General features: G+C 42.6%; 1 protein-coding gene across 1 annotated transcript in view; it reads left to right on the top strand.

Moving 5' to 3' along the window:
• The window catches only part of LOC114710946 (MAM domain-containing protein 2), a 160,078-nt gene that overhangs the window by 55,118 nt on the left and 84,192 nt on the right, over positions 1–20,768 (top strand). Inside the window, exons 3-4 of the mRNA XM_037202271.1 lie at positions 15,944–16,215; positions 17,797–17,881. Coding sequence (XP_037058166.1) covers positions 15,944–16,215; positions 17,797–17,881 — 357 coding nt within the window. The remainder of the gene's footprint in view (positions 1–15,943; positions 16,216–17,796; positions 17,882–20,768) is intronic.

Raw genomic sequence — 20,768 nt, 5'->3', positions numbered from 1 at the left:
ATAAGCTTTATTGGGGTACACAATATATCACCACACTAAAATTGATTTGGATAGGAGAAATATTCCTTGTATTGTCATTAGAAAAAAAATTGGTACAACTTCAAGAAGGAACATTTGGTACCACTTAACTAAAGTTAAAAAAAAATCTCTATTTTCTTTAATTCTGCATTGCTGTTCTAGAGCTTTCTCCCATAGCTGTACATACTTCAAGTCTGTACTTATTTATATATAGATTATCACCATATTGCTCTTAAATGCAAATGATAGGGGGATATGTTCACCACTAGGGCAACAATTAGTTAAATATGGCGCTTCTAATCAGAGAGAAAGCTATGTAGGATATATATATATATATGTATATGTATATATATATATACATATATATATATATATATATGTGTGTGTGTGTGTGTGTGTGTGTGTGTGTGTGTGTGTATAAATTAGGGATAGAGTTCCATGGAAGAGCTAGACACATCATCCCTCGATTCTGTGACAATTCCTTCTGTTGACATTTTAGATTTGTGAGTCACTGTAGGTGCTGCCAGATCAAATAAACTGAACGTGTGACCCTTTCTCCTCCCCTTTCTAGCTCTCTGTGATGAGGCCTTAGGGTATAGGTCTTCTGGTACAGCCTTGGACCAAGCTGAGGCAGGCCCAGGAGATAGAAAGAATGTGTCTGGATTTGATCTGAAGCAAAGACTGTAAATAGTTAGATTTATAGAAGATAGATAAATAATAAATAAATAAATAAATAAATGAAATCTCTAAAGTATGTTCAAAGAAAAATGGCACAGAAAAGGGTGTTTTGACCACTTATATGAAAATTCAAAATTGATATCTAAATCCATAGTTGTATTAACTATTTTTCTGTTGTTGTGAAGAACACCATGGCCGAGGCAACTGACAGAAGAAAGCACTTGGGTTTATGTTCTGGATGGTTATGCTCATGATGGCAGTGTGAAGGCATGCTGGCAGGAGGAGAGAGCTCAGGGCTCACATCTTGAACTGAAATCAGGAAGCAGAGAGAGCAACTAGACATGGTGGAAACCATTTCTTTTAGACACCCAAAGCTTGCCTCCAGTGACATACTTCCTCCAACAAGGCCATGTCTCCTAAAACTACACAAACAGCTCCATTAAATGGAAAGCGAGCACTCAAACATCTGAGTCTATGGGGGGCGATATTCTCATTCAAATCACTACAAAGATTCTATGTGTTTTTATATAAATAAAGCACCTCTGACATAATGTCCCAAATTTTTAGGATAAGAGGTTTAGTTAGTTGTCTTATATTTTTAAATTGTGCACCTTTTTGTATTAATTTAAAAAAATAATAAGCCATTGAATCCATATATAGTGTGGTCCTGGAACCCTGGGAGATACCACTCCTATCATTCTTTACACACAGGTACAATACAAATATGTGTGTACACACACACACACACACACACACACACACACACACACACACACACTGCCTTGGCTTTTTCCAGAAAAAGAATCAGACTGGGACCAAGGGTTGCAGGATGCTCTGTTAAATCTGAATTGCAAATAAACAACAAAATTTCTTAAGGTCAGTATGTGCCATGCAATATTTAGAACACAAGCCAAGAGTTCCAAAGCTCTGTCTGGCCATCTGAGTGAATCTGGGTCCCATTGCTCATTAGGCAGAGTACAATGTCCAAGGCAGGCTTCTGCAATCTGTCAAATGAGGAACAAAAGTGTCCAGCTTCTTCATGGAGTTGATGGGAGGCTCAAGCCAGCTCCAGGGATCTGTCAATACTTTAAAGTCTCTAAAACTAAGTCAGAACATGTTTCTGTCAGTGTGTTGGTATCAAAATTTAAGCCACTCACTGGAACCTGATTTTTTCTACTTCTATTTTGGTTTCTTAGAAGTCTTAGATACAAATACACACATACTTCTCTCCATAAAAAGCAAGCAATGTTTCTAAAACATGTAAAATAGCATATGAAATATAACAAGAACTTCATTTTTCATTGTTTGTTTCCTTTGTACTGAAATGTGTAAAGGGGTCTGCTGTTTAATTAATTTATCACATGCTTATCAAACACCTACTGTGTGCCGCACCTTGAAGCTAGAGGTGAATGAAACAGGTACAGTCGACCATATCTGAATGCATGGTATAGTTGAACACCTCTCCCGCTGTGCTACTTCAGAATCACCTAGAAAGTGTTTGTGTGTCCTGCAGACCATGTCTCCTTCAGTAGTGCTGATGTGCGTGGGGTTGAAAGCTGGTGAATCCAGACTGTTCCATAAGGGAGGGCTTACACGGAGCAGGAGTGTCTGTCCTCAACCAAATACTCGGCAAACTGTGCCAATTAGAAAGCGGGATCCAGGTACAAGATTCAGTGTTAAGCTTCTAGTTTTGAGAAGGTCTGAATTATCTAAGAGGTTGCCAAACCACCACCAGGTTCAGACATCCTATTCCAGGGGCTTGGGAGGAAACAGAATCGGTGGGTAATTGAAGGTCTGTATAAAACTGTTTGCCCCACATGGTCATCTAGATGATTGTCTTTGCTCTGTTAACAAATGAACTACTGCATTTGCTTGTGCTTTTAAAAAGTTTTAAAAATGACAATTGTAGGTCGAAATGCTCATTTATCAGACATTGCAGGGTTTCTTTCATTTCTCTTTCTAATATTGTGTTTCTATCATTGAACATCATATCTTCTTGGGTATGTGTATGATGTGTTTGCTTGTTTGGGGACATGTGTGTGTATTCATGTTAACTTGCACAGGTTCCACTGAGCATATGTAGAGGTCAGAGGGACAAGCTCGGGTTTCATACAAGGTTTCTTTGTTGTTTTTATTCCCCATTGTATAGATCAGGCTAGCCGGCAGGCAACGTTTCCAGCATTCTCCTGTCTTGCATGTCACTGTAGGAGCACCAGATTACAGACATGTACTTCTGCTCCCAGCTTATACATGGTTCCAGGAATTTGAATCCAGGTCCCCATGCTTGCGGACAAGTGTTTTACCCACTGACCCATCTCCAGGCTCTGTAGATCCTATCTTCCATCTTCTATACAGTACAGCAAGAAGAAATGTGCTGACCTCTGTTTACTTTTTAAATAGAGTATTCTTGTTCCTTCTTCATCTTATTCTTTATAATACACATGATGCAGAATTTGAAATGAGAAACAGTAAATGTTTTAATATCCATATATGTGTCAATATCCACATGCATATACATATATATGTTCAGATATATTCGTTTGTGCATGCCACAGTGAAGTCTTCACAGGCATGTCCATTTTCTTCTGGTCTAAATAAAGCTGAAATGTGCATAACTTCACTTGACAAAATGTCTTGCCTAATTCATGACCAAAAACACTTAGCTGCACTAAAACACTCCCTGTCATGTTATTAGGCAATCTATCTTATTGTCTATCTATCTATCTATCTATCTATCTATCTATCTATCTATCTATCTATCTGTCTATCTATTTTTCTATCATCTATCTATCTATCTATAATCTGTCTATATCTATCTATCTATCTATCTATCTATCATCTATCTATCTATAATCTGTCTATCTATATCTATCTATCCATAATCTATCTATCTATCTATCTATCTATCTATCTATCTATCTATCCACCTCCTATCTTAATAAAGAACACATTTTTCATAGAGACAGGATGCCTTTCCCCTTCCCAACACACTTGTGAGACTGGCAGTGAGTCCAGTTACCCACTGTGCCTGACATCATTGCTATAAAACATTTATTTTGTTTTTCTTTATTTCATTGTTTTGTTTTCAAGGCAGGGTCCCTCTAGAGAGCTCAGGCTGACCTTGAACTGATGATCTCCCTGACTCAGTCCCCCGCTGCTGGGATTAGAGGGATGTGACACCAGGCCCAGCTCTTTTATGTTAAATAGAGCAGCATGTCAATATTTCCAAAGAGTATCTTCTAGAAACTCTTCCAAGAGCTGGTGTCTAAGCGTGCAAACACTCTCATCCAGTGGAGGCCTTTTTTACTTGCTCAAGCTTTGTAAAGCTGTGTTCCCTTTCCAACAGCCTCATGACCTTTCCCTGCGGGTTCATCACTTGGTTTCCTGTTGGTAGTTGCTAAGGTAAACTTCTCTTCCAGAACTGCCACTGGGGTCAGCAGGGTTTAAACCACACCCTGCACAGCCCTAAAGAAAAGTGCAGACAGACATCTGGGTGTCAGTTTCCAGGGTTGGCCACTGTTTACATTGGAGATTGCTGCTGGCGATCTCCTTAAGCACTCATAACATTTTGTAATCTTTTGACACAACTTCTGCAGTGTTAGCTACAATGAGAAGTTTCCCTGATGTCAGGGCAACGACAATGTCCTTGGAGACAGCTGTGCAGTGCTGGCCTGTCCCTGCCCCAGGGAGTGCTGACCTCTGTGTTTTGTAATGCCTCCAAATTGGGAGTTTGATAAAACTATTGCTCTCTTTAATCTGGAATGTCACATGGTGAACGACCTTCTGAATGCTTCCCACAAGCTCTACATTCCAGCAAGGCAAAGAATTGTCCCGTTTTACACTTCTTTGCCTATCTCTATGTAGTGGGGTTAATGTTTCAGAAAATATTAACAATAGGGGTGTATGAAAAAGTAATTAAGTGTGGCATGAGTCACAGGTGAAGACACTAGCTTCCATCAAATGTCATATTTCCTGGAGTGAAATTCAGGAATAACAGTAAGTGAGGAATTATTAAGAAATTTGTAACTAATGAGAAATCTCCATAGTGAAAGGGATTTTTAACGTGTCTTTATATAAAAAATAATAATGAAGAAAACCTACTGTCAGGAAGGAGTTTACTCACTAATTTAAAAATAGAGAATTCAAACCTGCTAAGAGCCAAGCAGATACGCTGTGTACCCTTAACTGTGGAAAGCCCTAATGAGGATGGTAAATGAGGAAACAGGCAAATAGAAATGGATGTAATGGGTGCTAAAAGAACTTAGAAGAGACATCCAATAATGTAGGTGGAGGTTAGCAAAGACTGCCTGGAAACAGACGTGTACAAGATCATGATGCACAGTTAAAGTTGCACATTGCATAACTATCCATGGTACCTCTGTCAAGATTAGAGTTTAATGAGGTGTCGACCACTGCACAGTCCATTTCTATGCCCAGAGAGGGTATACCCTGCTGTAGCCCTGTGTGTTGGGCTAAAAAGGAAATGTGGACACTGTAATTTTGTTTTGCTCCTTAAATACAGGTTCCCTTTTTTTCTTGATGCAAAACTGTATTTGAAATTCCCCACATGAGAACACTTTGCTCTGCTAGACTTTGTTCTGGGAGGAGTTTCTTAGCAATGGGGACCCAAATAGAGCTGCAAAGTTTGGTCACGCCTTCTCAATTATAGACCACTTTGCCCATTACACTTCAGGAGTGGGCTGCCTATAAAGAGGCAGTGCAAACCAACATCCTCAGAATGTTGATTTCCCTGGAGAGTTGGGTCTAAGTTAATACCTCTTAAATCACGTTCTCTGCACAAAAATAAATATGGAGCAGAAGGGGTTCGTGTACTTTTGCCGACTCAGAAAGAGAAGTCTCTGCGACATGTATCGTTATTAAGGACCTCAGATGGTAGCAGGAACAGAGAAGCCATTCCCATTGAAAATATACCGGGAAAGGCTGTAAAGCCTCGGAAAAGCCCGATGGAGTGACCCTTGCTATCCAAAGGGCCCTGGCGGCCTAGTGGGTTGATTTTTAATCTGATAGCATGGAGCAATGTGTTGTCAAGCAGCTAAGAGTCCACATCCTTTGTGTGAACACCAAAGACTTGTTCTGATGCCTTCTCCTCAGTGTCGGGAGTAAATATATCAGCCTTGTACAACAGGCTAAAACTTGGGGATGCTGCCATGCATGTTTTTTTTTTTTTTTTTTTTTTTTTTTCTGGAGTGGCTCTGTAACCCTTCCTGCCCTTGCTGCCACACTTCCAGCACTGTCTACAGGGATATTTGAGGTGGGGAGGGCTTTAGAACTAGAGACTTAAAACTGTCTCTGACAACCAAAATGCAGCTGGAAAAATCTTTAGTTAAATGTGGTGATATTGTGTTTTCCAATATATTGTGCACCCTAATAAACTTATCTGGGGTCAGAGAACAGACACTAGATATAGAGGCCAGAAAATGGTGGTGCTCACACCTTTAATCCTAGCCTTCTGTGAGTTAAAAGCCACACTGGAAATAACCAGGCATGGTGACTCACGCCTTTAATCCCAGGAAGTAATGGCAGAAAGCAGAAAGATATATAAGGCGTGAAAACCAGGAACTAGGCTGGTTAAGCTTTTAGGTTTTTGAGCAGCACAGTTCAGATGAGAAGCATCCAGTCTGAGGAAACAAGATCAGCTGAGGAATTAGCAAGGTGAAGTGGCTGTGGCTTGTTCTGCTTCTTTGATCTTCCAGCGTTCACCCCAATAACTGGCCTCGGTTTTGCTTTTATTAATAAGACTCTTTAAGATTCATGCTACAGTATCCAGTGAGTTAATGATTTGTCAACATCTTTCCAGTGTGAGGAAGGTACACTACTGTAGGTCAATATAAGACATAGTAAACTACAGTATAGATCAACTATAAAACACTGTGCACGACTATAGATCAGCTGTAAGTTGTAAATGTTAGAAGCCTTGATGTGTTGAGAACCTTCAGTGTTAGAGGCAATGTGGTAAAATCTCATGCTTGCATCCCCAACAGGAATGATACTTCTAGAGAGGTCTAAAACCCTCCCACGTGGGAACATCTGCTCCCTGAGAATACTGCTATAAAGAAAAAGAATAAAATTGTGCTCACAACAGAAATACCTACTTCCTGCTGAGGATATAAGTCACTGTGATAAAAGATACTCTTTTCTTCTTGTAGGAATATGAATACAATTGTGAAAAAAAATCAGTTAACAAAGGTGGCAGAGAAAAAATATTTGAGAACAGCATGGTACAGGGGAGGGGCATGCACTGTGAGCCATGTCTTGTATGTCTAGCTGTGATCTTGAGTTGATGAGTTAACTTTTGTGAATCTCTGGTTCTACCTCATAGGATGATCTGGTAGGAATAAGATTCAATAGTATGTATGAAGAATCTGCCAGGAACAAATATCAGTTCCCTCCCCCCTTTCATACTAGGGATTGAGCACAGGACTTTATGTGTGCATGTTGTGAAATCATTTTACTATTGAACTTCCTACAGCTGGCCTTGAACTTGTGTTCCCTTGCTTCTGTCTCCTGAGCAGCTGACATCTGCCACATGCTCAGCTGAATCTGTTTCTTAACAGATAATTTAGGAATTCTTAAAAGCTATGCTCATTTTCCTATGATTAATATTATAATTTTTTAAAAAGTAATGACAGTATTCAGGAACATTAGGAACTTCAACAGGAGAGAATATGAAAGTGACAGGTATTTGTGCTAGATATTTTCAAACAATATTTTTTCTAGAAGTAATCAGTAGATTTATTGGTGATTATGAATCCGGTTGAGAAAATTGAATATTAAAAATTTCAATTGTTTACTAGAATTCCTTTAACATTTGAAGAGTGCTATCCCAATTATTTTCAGATAACAACATCAACTGTTTATTTTTAGTTATGTATGTAGGGATATGTACAAATGATTGCAGGTGCCCAAGGCAGCCAGGGGCATCAGATCTCCTGAAACTGGAGTCACAGGCAGCTGTGAGCTTCCCAACATGAGTACTGGGAACAGAACTTAGGCCCACTAAAAGAGAAGTACATGTCCTTAACTACTCTACACCATCTCCATATGGTTAACTCTCTCTGAGGATCCTTACCTACTAAAGTTTCTATACATATTCATAAATTTGCCTTCTTGATAAACCTTTGATACACCAAAATAATCATGGCTCTTTCAAATGTAAGTTTATGGCTTGTAGAAAATCAGGATACACACCTGTGGAGGAGCTCATCTCTGCAATAGGATTCTGGTTCTTTGTAGAGAGGAATGTTTGCTATGTGGTTTGAAAGCATTGTTGTCCAGAATGCTTTGATCAGCTGTTGGCTCCAGAGATGACTGAGGCATAGCACAATTGGGCAATGGGATGAGCAGATGGGGAGGAGTTAGAGATGAGAAAAGGCTGTCTACACAGTAGCAGAGAAGCACTAAGTCGAAGGGATCTAGCTGCAAAGGGTAGAGTCTTCTGTGCAGTGGCAGAAGTTGGTATCAAGGGCAGGGCCATCACAGCAGCAGAAGAAGAGTAGTTAGTATCTGAGAGTTCTGGCATAAGGTGACGAAGAGGTTGTTAGGCATCCAAAAATCATACTGACTGGGTAACTGGAAATATAAGCGCTAACATTTATGTAGATCTTGGCTATATGCCAATTACCATACTATATGGTCTTATTTAATCTTCTTTAAAATGCTACAAAATCAGTGATTTAGCATCCCCATTTTACCAGTGGAGAAACTGAATCTCAAATACTATAATTAACTTGCCCAAAATGACAGTTTCTAAATAGTGCGGCTAGAATCTGAACCATCTGGCTGACATACCAGCTCCATCTGACTACTCTATACCTTCCCTTAGGTAGGGTGTGATCCAGGGAGAAAAGAAACCATGAAATCAGGGAAGAATATTCTAGTCTGAATTCAGGGGCTAGACTGCAGCCTTGTGGAGGAAGCTAACAAAAAACAAGCAAACATGACTATGCATGCAAACAACAGAAATGGACTCTGCAGGTTGCATTTGTATGTTCATGAATATATATATGTATATGTATGTATGTATGTATATATATATATATATATGAAACAATAATAATCAGAGAAAAAGAGGCTATCAGTTTGAGAGTGGAGGGGAATAAGAAGGGTGGAGGGAGAAGACATGGGAGAGGGTAAATAAAGGAAAGAGGAGAGAATGTAATATGTCAATTCCATACTATTTTAATTGTACAACACTGTTTATTTAAAAAAATTAAAAAATAAACACAAGGAAATTCCTTTGTCTTATATATGAAGAATCCTAAGAACTCAGCAAGAGAGACATGCGAGCATTACTGTCAAGGCTGGCTTACAAGATTTTAGGCAGAATCTCCCAGGAGTAGACTGGGCTTGTCTTTGGATGACACTAGGTGGGAATCAGCTGGGAGGTGAGGAACTGCTGAGGATGGACAAGTAAAAGGAGCCTCCCGCTATAGAAGGCACAGGTGTTGGATTTAACATCAAAGGAATAATTTGTTTGTTTTTTTTAAAAGGAAGTGAGAGAAGGTTATTCGCACAGCAGCACTGAACATTTGCAGCTGATCTGCTACCTGAATAAAATACCTTGCCCTGCTCAGAACCCAAAGAAAGTAAGAATGCAGTACAAACTTCCCCCTCTCTAGAACAACTAAAGGACTTACAACTCAATAATAAATGACAAATAATCCAGTTTTTCAAGAGAAAAGAGGCTTGGATATATTTGTTTGCAAAGAAGGCATACAAATGGCCAATAAACACAGGAAAGGTGTGCCACATCATAAATCCTTAGACAAACACAAGACAAAGGCATACTTAGACACCACTTTATATTTACCAGGATGTCTAATAAAAAAGATGGACAATAGCAGGCATAGATAGTTCTATCCATAGACGAAAAATAGGACCCACACATTGTGGATGGGATGCAAACAGTGCAGCCACGTGAGACTTTCTGGCAGTTCCTCCAAAGCTAAACATAGAGTTACCATATGAGCTGACGAGCAGGGAATAATGGTCTCATCAGTGAGAGAGACTTGAATGTTCATCTCCTGAAAACTCACATGCTTGCTCATAATAGCATCCCTGATCATGAGAGCCAAAAGATAGAGTAGCCCAAACATCAGGCAGCTGGTCACTACAGGATGCAAAACAGGACTTCATGTTAAGAAGGAATAGAATTCCAACTTCGATGACATCTAAGGGAAGAAGCCAGCCATAAGCATACTATAAGACTCTACTTAGAAGCTATTCCCAGAACAGGCAAATCATATAAATCGTGGTCTCCAGAGGCTGGTGAGAAGAAGGTGAAGAACCTGTGGAAGAGTTTAGAAATTTGGTTTGAGTGGTACAAATGTTCTAGAATCACATAACAATGAGATCATTGTGCAACTTCGGGAATACACTGAAAACCACTGAATTGTATTAGAGGGTAGAGTCTATGACGAATGAATTCTTCGTAACCTTAGATTCCTAATGTCAGTTTAACCAGTGTGGAATAAATTGCGAATGCTGTTTCATTCTGCGGTGTGTTTCACTTTAATAAAGTAAGCCTTACAGGGATTTTACTAGTTAGAGTACAGAGAAGTCGCTTTGCAGCCGTCTCTTGCTCATTCTATATTTGATTTCACAAATTTCCTCTAAATATATCATGTTCCTTCTAGTTTAATTTAGCTGTGACATGACCACAAAATACAGTGTTTCTCTGAAACCCCAAGTAGGGGTTACAAGCAGCTTCAATCCAAGTGGGGACTCAGACTGGCTAGGAATGGCTCCAGGGGGCTCTGGGTTTACAGAGACTCCAGACTGGGTAAGAAAAGTGAACTCGGTGATTCAGAGCAGTGATCTTGGACTGGGCAGTGCTAGTTAAGGTAAGAACATTTGAGTTAGTTAATTAACGTAGGAAAATGCATTGCTCTGCTGGGTAGATAAACCTGAGAACAACTAGTAGGCATATTAACACCGAGTGACCCAGAGCTGAATTTGAGGTCTGTAATGTAAATGTGGAATCTCAACATTTTGGAACAGTCAATATTTATGGATGAGATGTCAAAAAATCACTCAATAAATAGTACCAACTTTTATTATACAGTATAATATCAAGGTATTTGAATAATGCATTTTACATAGCGTAAGCTTCAAAGGCTCTTAACAAGCAATCATTAGCATATGCTTACAGGGAATTCCAAAGTGAGAAAGAATATCTAGACAGATGGGGGAAGTCTTCCATAGGAGAGCGATAGACTTACCAAGGGCTACACTCCTGGAGAAAACTGTCTCTCCCTCTCCCTGCGGCTACTATAATTACTGACCACTCTATGATTAGGAGTAGGGCTGTGTACTCGACTCCCGGCTCCATACTGGAATTTGGTTTAGTTTAGGCTTGCACGGGTCTTGGGCGTGCTATTGCAACTGCTGGGAGATCTTACGTAGAGTGGTCCTGCTCTATCCAGAAGATAGTATTTCCTTGTACTCATCCACCTCCCCTGTCTGTCTCTTGCACTCTTTCTACTCCTTCTCCTACAATGGTCCCTGAGCCTTGGGAGGGAGGAGTGTTGGATATATTTGTTCTTTTTAGGGCTAAGCATTCTGCAGCCTCTTATTCTCTGCACCTCAGCCAGTTGTAGGCCACTCTGTTAACCACCATCCACTACAACAGACTTTCCTTTTTGAGATGAAGTCTTTACTGGTCTCAAACTTGTCATCCTCTTACCTGATCCTTCATGTGCCAGGAATTAAGAGGTGTGCATCACCACACCCAGTTCAACACAGGCTTTTTAACAGCCCTCACCAAAAACTACAGATATCCTCAATCGTTACGTGTTGTGAATGTAATTACACACATTCACTGACATTTGAGTTCTACTTAGAACCATCTCCTCCCTCCCAAACATGCTATAGGAACCTATGATGCACTTTCTGTGATAGACAAAAAGTACCTGGGCAGAACAGTAGAGCGGGCTCTGGTGGTATGAGTGTGGGTGAGCTGGATCTGAGGACCTGGAGAGAACTGGCTCCACCCCCTTGTTACAGGCTGCATTGGATGAGCTGGCCAAACAGCTGGAGAGCTCACCAGGGTAGTGATGACGAGGAAAAGCTGCAGACTGACAACCAGCTACCACCCAGGCCCAGAACCAGAGCTAAGAGTTAGCTCACCCAACATCCACCTCATCTATGAAAAAAAAAAAAAAAAAAAAAAAAAAAAAAAAAAAAAAAAAAAAAAAAAAAAACCACTGTTGTTGTTTGTTTTTCACTCTTTTAGGGGCTCGCCACCCAGCTCCCAAATTAATCACACATGCAGGCTTACACTTAATTATAAATATCCAGCCTTAGCTTGGCTTGTTTCTTGCCAGCTTCCCTTAACTTTAAGTTATCCTGGCTATCTTTGGCCTCAGGACTTTTCCCATTCTCTTACTCCTGTAAATCTACCATGGCTTGCTGTGTAGCTGGGTAGCTGGCCTTAAAGTCCTCCTTCTTTTCTGGCTACTTCTTCTCTCTCCCAGATTTCTCCTTCTATATATTCTCTCTGCCTACCAGCCCTGCCTAGCCTCTCTCCTGCGTTGCTATTGGCTGTTCAGTTCTTTATTAGACCATCGGGAGTTTTAGGCAGGCATAGTAACATAACTTCACAGAGTTAAACAAATGCAACATAAACAAAAGTAACATACCTTAAAATAATATTCTACATGTTGGCGCATGAGAAGGGGATGAACCTATAGATCCAAAACTGCAGGGTCTCCACAACACTGGACAACAACAGAGTATCCAAGAGGAGACCCAGAGAGAGCCCATTATCGACAGTGTAGCAGAGGCCAGAGGCTCAAAACAGGCAAATGACTCATAGTAATGAACACTTACAAGTAAAGATGAATGGACTAAAGGGTAAACTGTGTGACTCAATGGACCACACTACAGCTTCCATAATGAGATTCTTCTCCCCCCCCCCTTTTTTTTGGTTTTGTTTTGTTTTCTAATTTTCTTTTAAATTTTGTTGGATTTTTTGGGAGAGGGGATGTTGCAAGGGCTGAGGGAGGAAACAAGGGGATGGGAAGATAAGTGTGGGGTTGGAATGCATGATGTGAAATCCACAAAGAATCAATAAAAATTTTTAAAAAATTAGGGAAAAAAATAAATGTCTTGAATCCCTAGCAGGTGTTTCAATGTCACCATTACTCAGGAACAGCTTCTTATTAAATTTAGTAGTATCTGGTGACAAGAGTATGTCCAGTCCTATAATAGTTTTGTGTCTATACAAAATGTAATTATGGCAGTAAAATTAAAACTACCATCAAAAGATAGGGCTTGCTATTGTTGTAAAGGGCTTAAATATTAAAATGGACATTTGATTAATTTTTTTAAAAAAAGAAAAGAGTGGCTAGAGAGTGAGCCCCATCTCTTTGGAGGGGAAGTGTCCCACCAGATGACTCCAGATGCAAATTTGAAAACTTCAGCCTCAAGTCTTGTGCTTTCTCTTCTGGAGTGTGGAAAGGAAGGAGGGAGCCGAGGCCGGGGAAGCTGGGAAGTGTCCGGGAGAGCTGAGCCTGAGATCTGTCATGAATGCTGGCAGCGCACAATGCAAAGGTTCTTCTTTTCTCTTTGAGGTTCCATCTCCCACCCCTTGACCTCTGTAGGAAAGCAGCACTCTCCACGCCTCCCCATCTGTCTTAGTTACGGTTTCTGCTGGTGTCATAAAGACCCTGAGCAAAGGCCACTGGGGGTGAAAGGATTTGTTTCAGCTTTCAACTTTCAGATCAGGTACATCACTGAGGGAAGTCAGGGCAGAAATGAAGGACAGGTATCTGGAGGCAGGAACTGGGGAAGGAACCATGGAGCAGTGCTGTTTCCTGGCTTGCTCCTCCTGGCTTGCTCAGTTTGTTTTCTTATGAATCCCAGGACAACCTTCCCAGGGATGATGTTGCCCAAAGTGGGCTGGACCCACACCATATCACCCATCATTCAAGAAAATGTCCCCACAGGCTCTCCTACATACCAACTGATGGGGGCATTTTGTCAGTTGATGTTCCCCCTTCTCGGATGACTCTAGCTTGTCTCAAGGTGACAAAAATCTAACCAGCTCACTATTGTAGACAGATGTTTCTTGGGTCCCACCAGGCCCCCACAGTTCTGTGGCCTACTTATAAAAGAATCACTCAGAAACTTATATTAATTATAACTGCTTGGCCATTATCTCAGGCTTATTACTGACTAGCTCTTACACTTAAATTAACCCATAATTCTTATCTATGTTTAGTCATGTGGCTTGGTACCTTTTCTCAGTTCTGCCTTGTCATCTTGCTTCTGTGTCTGACTGGTGACTCCTGACTCAGCCTTCCTCTTCCCAGAATTCTCCTCTCTGCTTGCCCTGCCTATACCTCCTGCCTGGCTACTGGCCAATGAGCATTTTATTTATCAACCAATCAGAGCAATACATATTCACAGCATACAGAACGACATTCCACAGCACACTATCCCATCCACACTCCACTCCGATACCTGCCAACTGAGACTTCCTGAACAAAGAGTTGGGAAAATAGGGTGGCACTTAGACATTCCCTGGGGCTGTAGTGATTCAAGTCTTTACTAGCAAATCCCTTTGTATCACGAACTCAGCTTCATAATTGGGAGCCAGTAAGCACCACAGATGGTGAATGATGAATGAGTACCATGCAGTTAGTGCAATGCCTCGCACGTGAGTACGAGCTGTACACAGAACACTTGGTGGTGACAATAGCTTTAAGGATCAGACTTAACAACTGGGCGGGGGGCGCTGAAATGTTTCTAAAAGAAGTTGTCACCTGTGAGTGGCTGCCACATGAAGACTGCCAGCTAGAGATAAGCTTGATCTTGGAGTCCTCCAGCTAGCAAGATGGCATTCTGTGTCCTACATGGGGGCTGATCATTTGCTGAGCGGCTCTGGTCTGCCAGGACTGGCTACTGATACAGAGATCCTAGCTGGGATGGCTATTTGGGGCAATCCATGTGGGAGGGTGGGCCGAAAGGAATCAAGGAAAGCATATGTACATTTCAGAGCTTTCTGGTTAGGGGGCCAAACAACCAGGGGTCAGTGGGGACCCATACAATAGAAGGCAATGGGTTAATGTGGACACCCATGTGGGAGCTTCTGGGCATTTGGAGGTCTTCGCCTTCCACCTTCAAAGACCAATAAACAAGTGAGTAACTATGCTAGGAGTCCAGGTGGCCAGCACAGTGGGGAAGGCTTCCGTTGGTGCTCTTGGCTTCACTCCTTCCCCATCCTCCATAGGAATGCGATTCCATATCCAGGCCCAGCTGGCAGAATACCGCTCATCCATCTTAGCAGGATAGAGGCGGTGATAGAAGAGGGTGGAAGGAAAATAGAGAAAAGAGGATGGGGAAAGGAGAAGGAAGATAAAAGAGAAAGAGGAAGACAGAGTGCGGGTGACCCTGCTGTGTCCACTGCATTCCCGTCCTCTGCAATGTGTTCTATACACACTCTCCATTTACTTATATTTGGTTAGGAAAGAGTCTAGGCAAAGAGAATCTAGTTCTTAATTTAAAAAAAAAGCTTACACTTCAGCTGGCTGGGCCCCAAGAGCCAGGCTGAGTAACTAAATCAATTTAGTCTATTCTAATGATACAAGCTAAATGCAAATTAAATCGTTAGTTCCAGGGAGACCTGTGTAAGGAGATGGTGGAGTACACCAAGTCATCCTATTTTGAGACTTCAGGGCCAGCCTGCTCATATCGCTCCCTACATTCAGTGTCCTGAGCCTGCACCCCCAGCCATGTGAGGGCCAGGATGCCTTGTGCAATGTGCTAAGTGGACCTGGTGTGCAGTGAGGAAAAGCATCAGACACTTGGCCTCAGTGATGGAGTTCAGAGGAGTTGAAGGGATGGAAAACTGGGAAAACTGGGCACTCCACTCTCCTGAGCGGCCCCGCTGCTCAGCTCCAGGCTGTTGTCATTTGGGGAAATGGCTACAGTGTGGCCAAACCATGTAAGGGTGTCCAGTCTTTGACATTGTCCTATAATATCCTTTTCAAGTGTGTTGGGATGCATTAACACTTATCCTGGGATGCATGTGGCCCACAAGGTGCAGAGTAGACATGTCCATTTCACAAGAGACCAGAGACCCAGTGTTCAGGCAGTTCTGTTGGGCTGAGACAATGCATTTGCAGGATCTGTCTTCCCATAGGTTGAATGGACCAAACTGTTGTCTTTTTTCCAAGTTACAAACAGAAGACTAATACCTTGTCTGCGTTCCTCTCTCTTTCAGGCCATTACGTTTATGTGGACACCTCTTTTGCCAAGCAAGGGGAGAAAGCCATGCTGCTGAGTTCTGATTTGCAGGCTGAGGAATGGAACTGCCTTCGCCTGGTCTACCAGATAACCACACCTCCGGGGTCTGTCTCAGATCCCAGCCAACTGAACCTCTATGTGAGATTTGAGGATGAAAGTTTCGATCGCTTGCTTTGGTCCACTAAGGAGCCTTCAGACAGCTGGCTCATAGCCAGTCTGGATCTTCAAAACAGCTCCAAGAAATTCAAGGTAGGTGGGGTTTAGGAGGACGATAGGAGGCATGTGACCTGCTTTATGCTACATGAGGTCTTACAACAGTGGTTCTCAACCTTCGTAATGATGAGACCCTTTAATACAGTTCCTCATATTATGATGACCCCCCCACCATAAAATTTTGTTGCTAGTTCATAACTAATTTTGCTAGTGTTGTGAATCATAACATAAATATCTGATATGCAAGGTAGTTGATATGCAGGATAGCTGATATGTAACCCCTGTGAAATAGTCATTTAATCCTCCCCCAGGGAGTTGTGACCCACAGGTTGAGAACCACTGTCTTATAACAAGTAAGTCAGTAAGGTTAGTTGCATTATAGAAATTTAATGTAAATTAGTATTTGTTTATCCCTTAAAACAGCATCTCCATGAACTTGCTGCATCTATTTAAAAACTAAGGCTAAATGGTGCTTAAATTGACCTCTTCAGTGAAAATGGACTTTCAGGAGTATTTTTGTTGCCAACAATTTTGCATCATGCTTCTAAATTTTTTGTGGAATATGTTGCGTTACCTTCCTAATGGGTTAGTTGCTCCAAAGTTTGAACAAGGCATTATTATAAAATGAGACACTAAAATACTTTGAAAGGAGAAAGTCATTTACCAGGCATGTTTCCTTCCCTTTTCAGAGAGGCTCATTGTTCTGTCAGCTCTGAGAGGAAGGTAGAGGATGTGAGAGGTGGGGCATGGAGTGGAGCAGGGAAGGGAGCTGGAGTTTGGCACATATGAGAGTGTGTGTGTCACTGAGGACATAGCAGAACCACCATTCCTAATGCACTCCGTTCCTAGGCTCAACCCTCTTCTTTGAAAGGCTTTAAAACAGAGCATCTCAGCCTAGCCCAGCCTGTTGGAGGTCTCTCCCCATCAGACGGACACTGAGGGAAGGAACATTGAGTCTGAGTTCCTATTTCACACCATATTCCAATGGTTATAGACCCCAAATCTACCCACATAGTTGCAAAATATCCTGCTAAAGCCACAGAAGAAAAAGCTATTTGAGAAACAGGGCCAGATGTGAACTCTAACATTCATTGAAACCAACCACATGGATTGTCACACTTTTATCTGTTCTTTGTGTAAAATTCTCAATTTCTCATCAAAGTAGAAACTATGGATTAACTTTTGAGCCTTCCCATCTCGTGGAGATTTCTGACAGATTTGGGCTCCCTGTCTTCTCATCCAATGATTCCCCTACACACACCACTTTTTTTTTTTTCTTTGTCCCTGCATCATCTGCCCTCAGTTCCATTCAGCACATACCTCCCCAGGAACGCTGCTCTTGTCTCTATCCACCACCAATTACTGCCTCCATGAACACAGGAGGATGTGGAAGTTAGGATAGAATTGGAAGGCAGCTGACTCTGAGCATCTGTTGGACACTTTGTTCATGTCAAAGTCCTCAGTGTGTGTGTGTGTGTGTGTGTGTGTGTGTGTGTGTGTGTGTGTGTATACAGTGAATCACACTGAATGATAGTTCCTGACTAAGAACTGAAATATTGGACAGGAAACATGGTATGTTTTGATGCCTGATTCCTTTTCCCCCCATACATTGTACAGATTTTGATAGAAGGTGTCCTGGGACAAGGGAACACGGCCAGCATTGCCCTCTTTGAAATCAAGATGACAGCCGGCTACTGTATTGGTGAGTGAATTTTGCAATCGTGGCAGCAGAATGCAAATCTCTTTCTACAATCCGCTGCCAGAAAGCAGTAAATCGATCCTAAAGGCCAAGTGTGTCGTAGAGCATTTTGCAAAATGCATAGTAGCTTCTGTTCTTTGCTAGGGTCACCTGAAGATGAGACATTGATCCTCGTCTTCAGAGGAAAGGCTCATTAGCATTTGTTCGAACTGGCTGGCTTAACCGGGAGAAGCAGCCACTTGTACCCCCAGCGATGCTAACCTCCCCCAGTTCTAATAAAAACAATTGCTGGCTGGCTGTGAACTCTATTTTTGGTGGCCTTTGCCAGGAGAGCGGACATCCATCATGTCACCTACTTCCCTGATACTCTGCTACTGCTGTCTTAGTCATCAAAATGATCAGTTAGACACTGCCTGGTGTGGGCAAGACTGGCTGTCTGCATGGCAGCTGTGAAGGCAGCCAGAGGACAGCCCCTCCCCCATGGGTGCCTGACTAGTCCTCATCTGCCACCGACCATTAACTCTTTACACAATGAGCACAGAGGGGCTGGCGACTGTGGAGGTGCACACAGGAGAAGAGGGCTGTTTGCGAGCAAAGCTTGTAGGAGAAAGGATCTGAGCATACAGAGGCAAAGGCCAGAGCTGAGCAGTCGGTAACCCTCCCAGAGTGTCTTACAGAGACTGGTCTCGGGATGGGAGCCTGGGTTTACCAAATTATGAGGCTGGTAGGTGCCAGAGCAGGGGACAGGTGTGTAGCTGTGGCTTTTGGATGATGCTGCTGATTTCCATGAGCTGGAGACAAGGAAAATACAGACACATAGGAGCTAGCAAACTCCTGGAAGAGACTCTGATTTTACAGGGATTACAGAAGGAGGACCTTGAACTGGGGGTTGGGGAGAAGGCGGCGGGGTTAGCATTGCAGAAGAAAAAAGTCAATAGATCTGCAAGATGCCTCAGCATTGACAGTATTGACTGAGGACTCGGGCTAAAGGGAGTGGCGAGTCAAAGATGATCCTGCACAAGGAGCCTATGCTAATGTCCTTGGTGTGCTTCTCTGTTTCCGTCTTTCACTGATACCTCTAAGGCAAAGATGGAAACAGACAGAACTTCCATCCCTCGAGTAGTCTAGCTCTTGCCCCGCCCACACGCACACAGAAGCAGCCAGACGCACCTGGGGAGCGCCACCTGCTGGCTCGGTCTCTCACTGCACCTCCCCGCCCCCCTCCCCTCCCCACCCACCCACCACTTGTCATCCTTTGCCACATGGAGCTGGTTCCTGTGAGGTTTGGGAAGAGGTAGATTTAAGGGTGGGCACTCAAGAAACGTTCATTCCTTTCCCCAGATGATTTGGTGGCTCCTGGTTTGTTTGAAACAAAAAGGACGCCACATAAGTGAGTCTTGCCAGGCTGTCACCGCCTCCCCCCCCCCCCCCCCGCAGCTCTGTGCCCACTTCCCTCGGTCCCTTGTCTGTGAAATTGGGTTAATAATAGTACCTCTCTCAAGGGGCTATGTTGAGGATTAAGTGAATTCGTAGAAAAAGCTTAGACTAGTGCCTGGCACGCTGAGAAGGATTTTGCTTTTTATTACACTCTGTGGCAGCCCTTGGCACTAGACGTTGAGCATCAGTTGGCAGATACTGCCGTGGAAATTTGAAAAGAAATCTTACGATTTGTCAGTGTACCAGCTAGAATCCTGGCAGGAAGGTGGGAACTGGGGTGCTGGGGGCGGGGATCAGCCTCACCTCTGTAATCTGAGGAAAGCCCATCAATATGAACGAGACCACAAAGTTGTACAGGGTAAAGACACCAGCAGGGGCCGGCACTGTGACCAGAATTAGGACCAGCCATGATTCATAAGCTGTTATCTGGCTAACCAATGAGACAAGGGAGGAGGAATTCTGAGCACCTGGAAACAGTGGCCCTATGGCCAAGGCTGCTTCTGGCTAGGCCCTTCCTTCTGTGAAGGGACATAGCTCACCATGGCAACCTGGCAGTGATGGAGCTGGCCACTAGCACTGATGTCACCTTCCTTCATCCCCCTTTGGTGGAACCCAATAAAGAGGTGGATGGAGCAACAGAGAACAGGATGCGGATCATCCTTCATTTTTGCAGGATTATGGTGTCAGTGACCGGAGTAGGCTTACGACTTCCCTGTTCCCACTAAAAGAATTTGTTAATGGGGAAAATTTTATAGCAAACATGTCAATATCCCCAAGCACAAGGGTTTTACTTCTGTATCTTTCATCTCTAGGCAGGAGTTGCAGGAGGGCCATGGGCCATGTGTGTGCCTGTCCCACCTATTCTGACTAGATTTTTATGCATCAGAAAAGCAGGGAGTTTTAGCATCTTGGAAACACGAGTTCTGGGAATCTTGTTCACCATAAAGAGATGGAGGACAGGGCCAGCAGGTAACAGAAAGGGTGTTGCAGAAAATGTCTATAGAGCTGAGAAATAACCCTAAAATAGTACATTAAAATGTAGTAGAGCTGGGAACATAGGTCAGTGGTAAAGTACATGCTTAACATATGCAAGACCCTGGATTTTTGGTCTCTGGGACCAAAACACTGACGAATTAATTAATTCAATAGACTGACAAAAATCATCAGCTTATATCAAGCACAGGCAATGTGACTGGTCCTCTGGTGCTGTACTGAGAGCGGCCCATGCCTACAACATGATGAGGTAGGACTGTTGTCTCCAATTCACACATCAGGAAACAGACTCAGGGAGATGGTGTGTCCCACAACAAGCCACGTGGCTAATAGGAGAAAGGGCTATGGTTCAGAGGGGCAATGATAAAGCAGAACATCGGTTCACTACTGGATCTCTCTTCTTGACCAACATTGTTCAGAATTTCTGGTCCACAGTTGAGGAAGAGAGTCCTCAGGATGA

The sequence above is a fragment of the Peromyscus leucopus genome, chromosome 1 (assembly GCF_004664715.2).
Source record: "Peromyscus leucopus breed LL Stock chromosome 1, UCI_PerLeu_2.1, whole genome shotgun sequence".
Taxonomy (NCBI): Eukaryota; Metazoa; Chordata; class Mammalia; order Rodentia; family Cricetidae; genus Peromyscus; species Peromyscus leucopus.
Note: the sequence above shows the minus strand (reverse complement) of the source record. Positions and strands in the feature narration are given on the sequence as shown.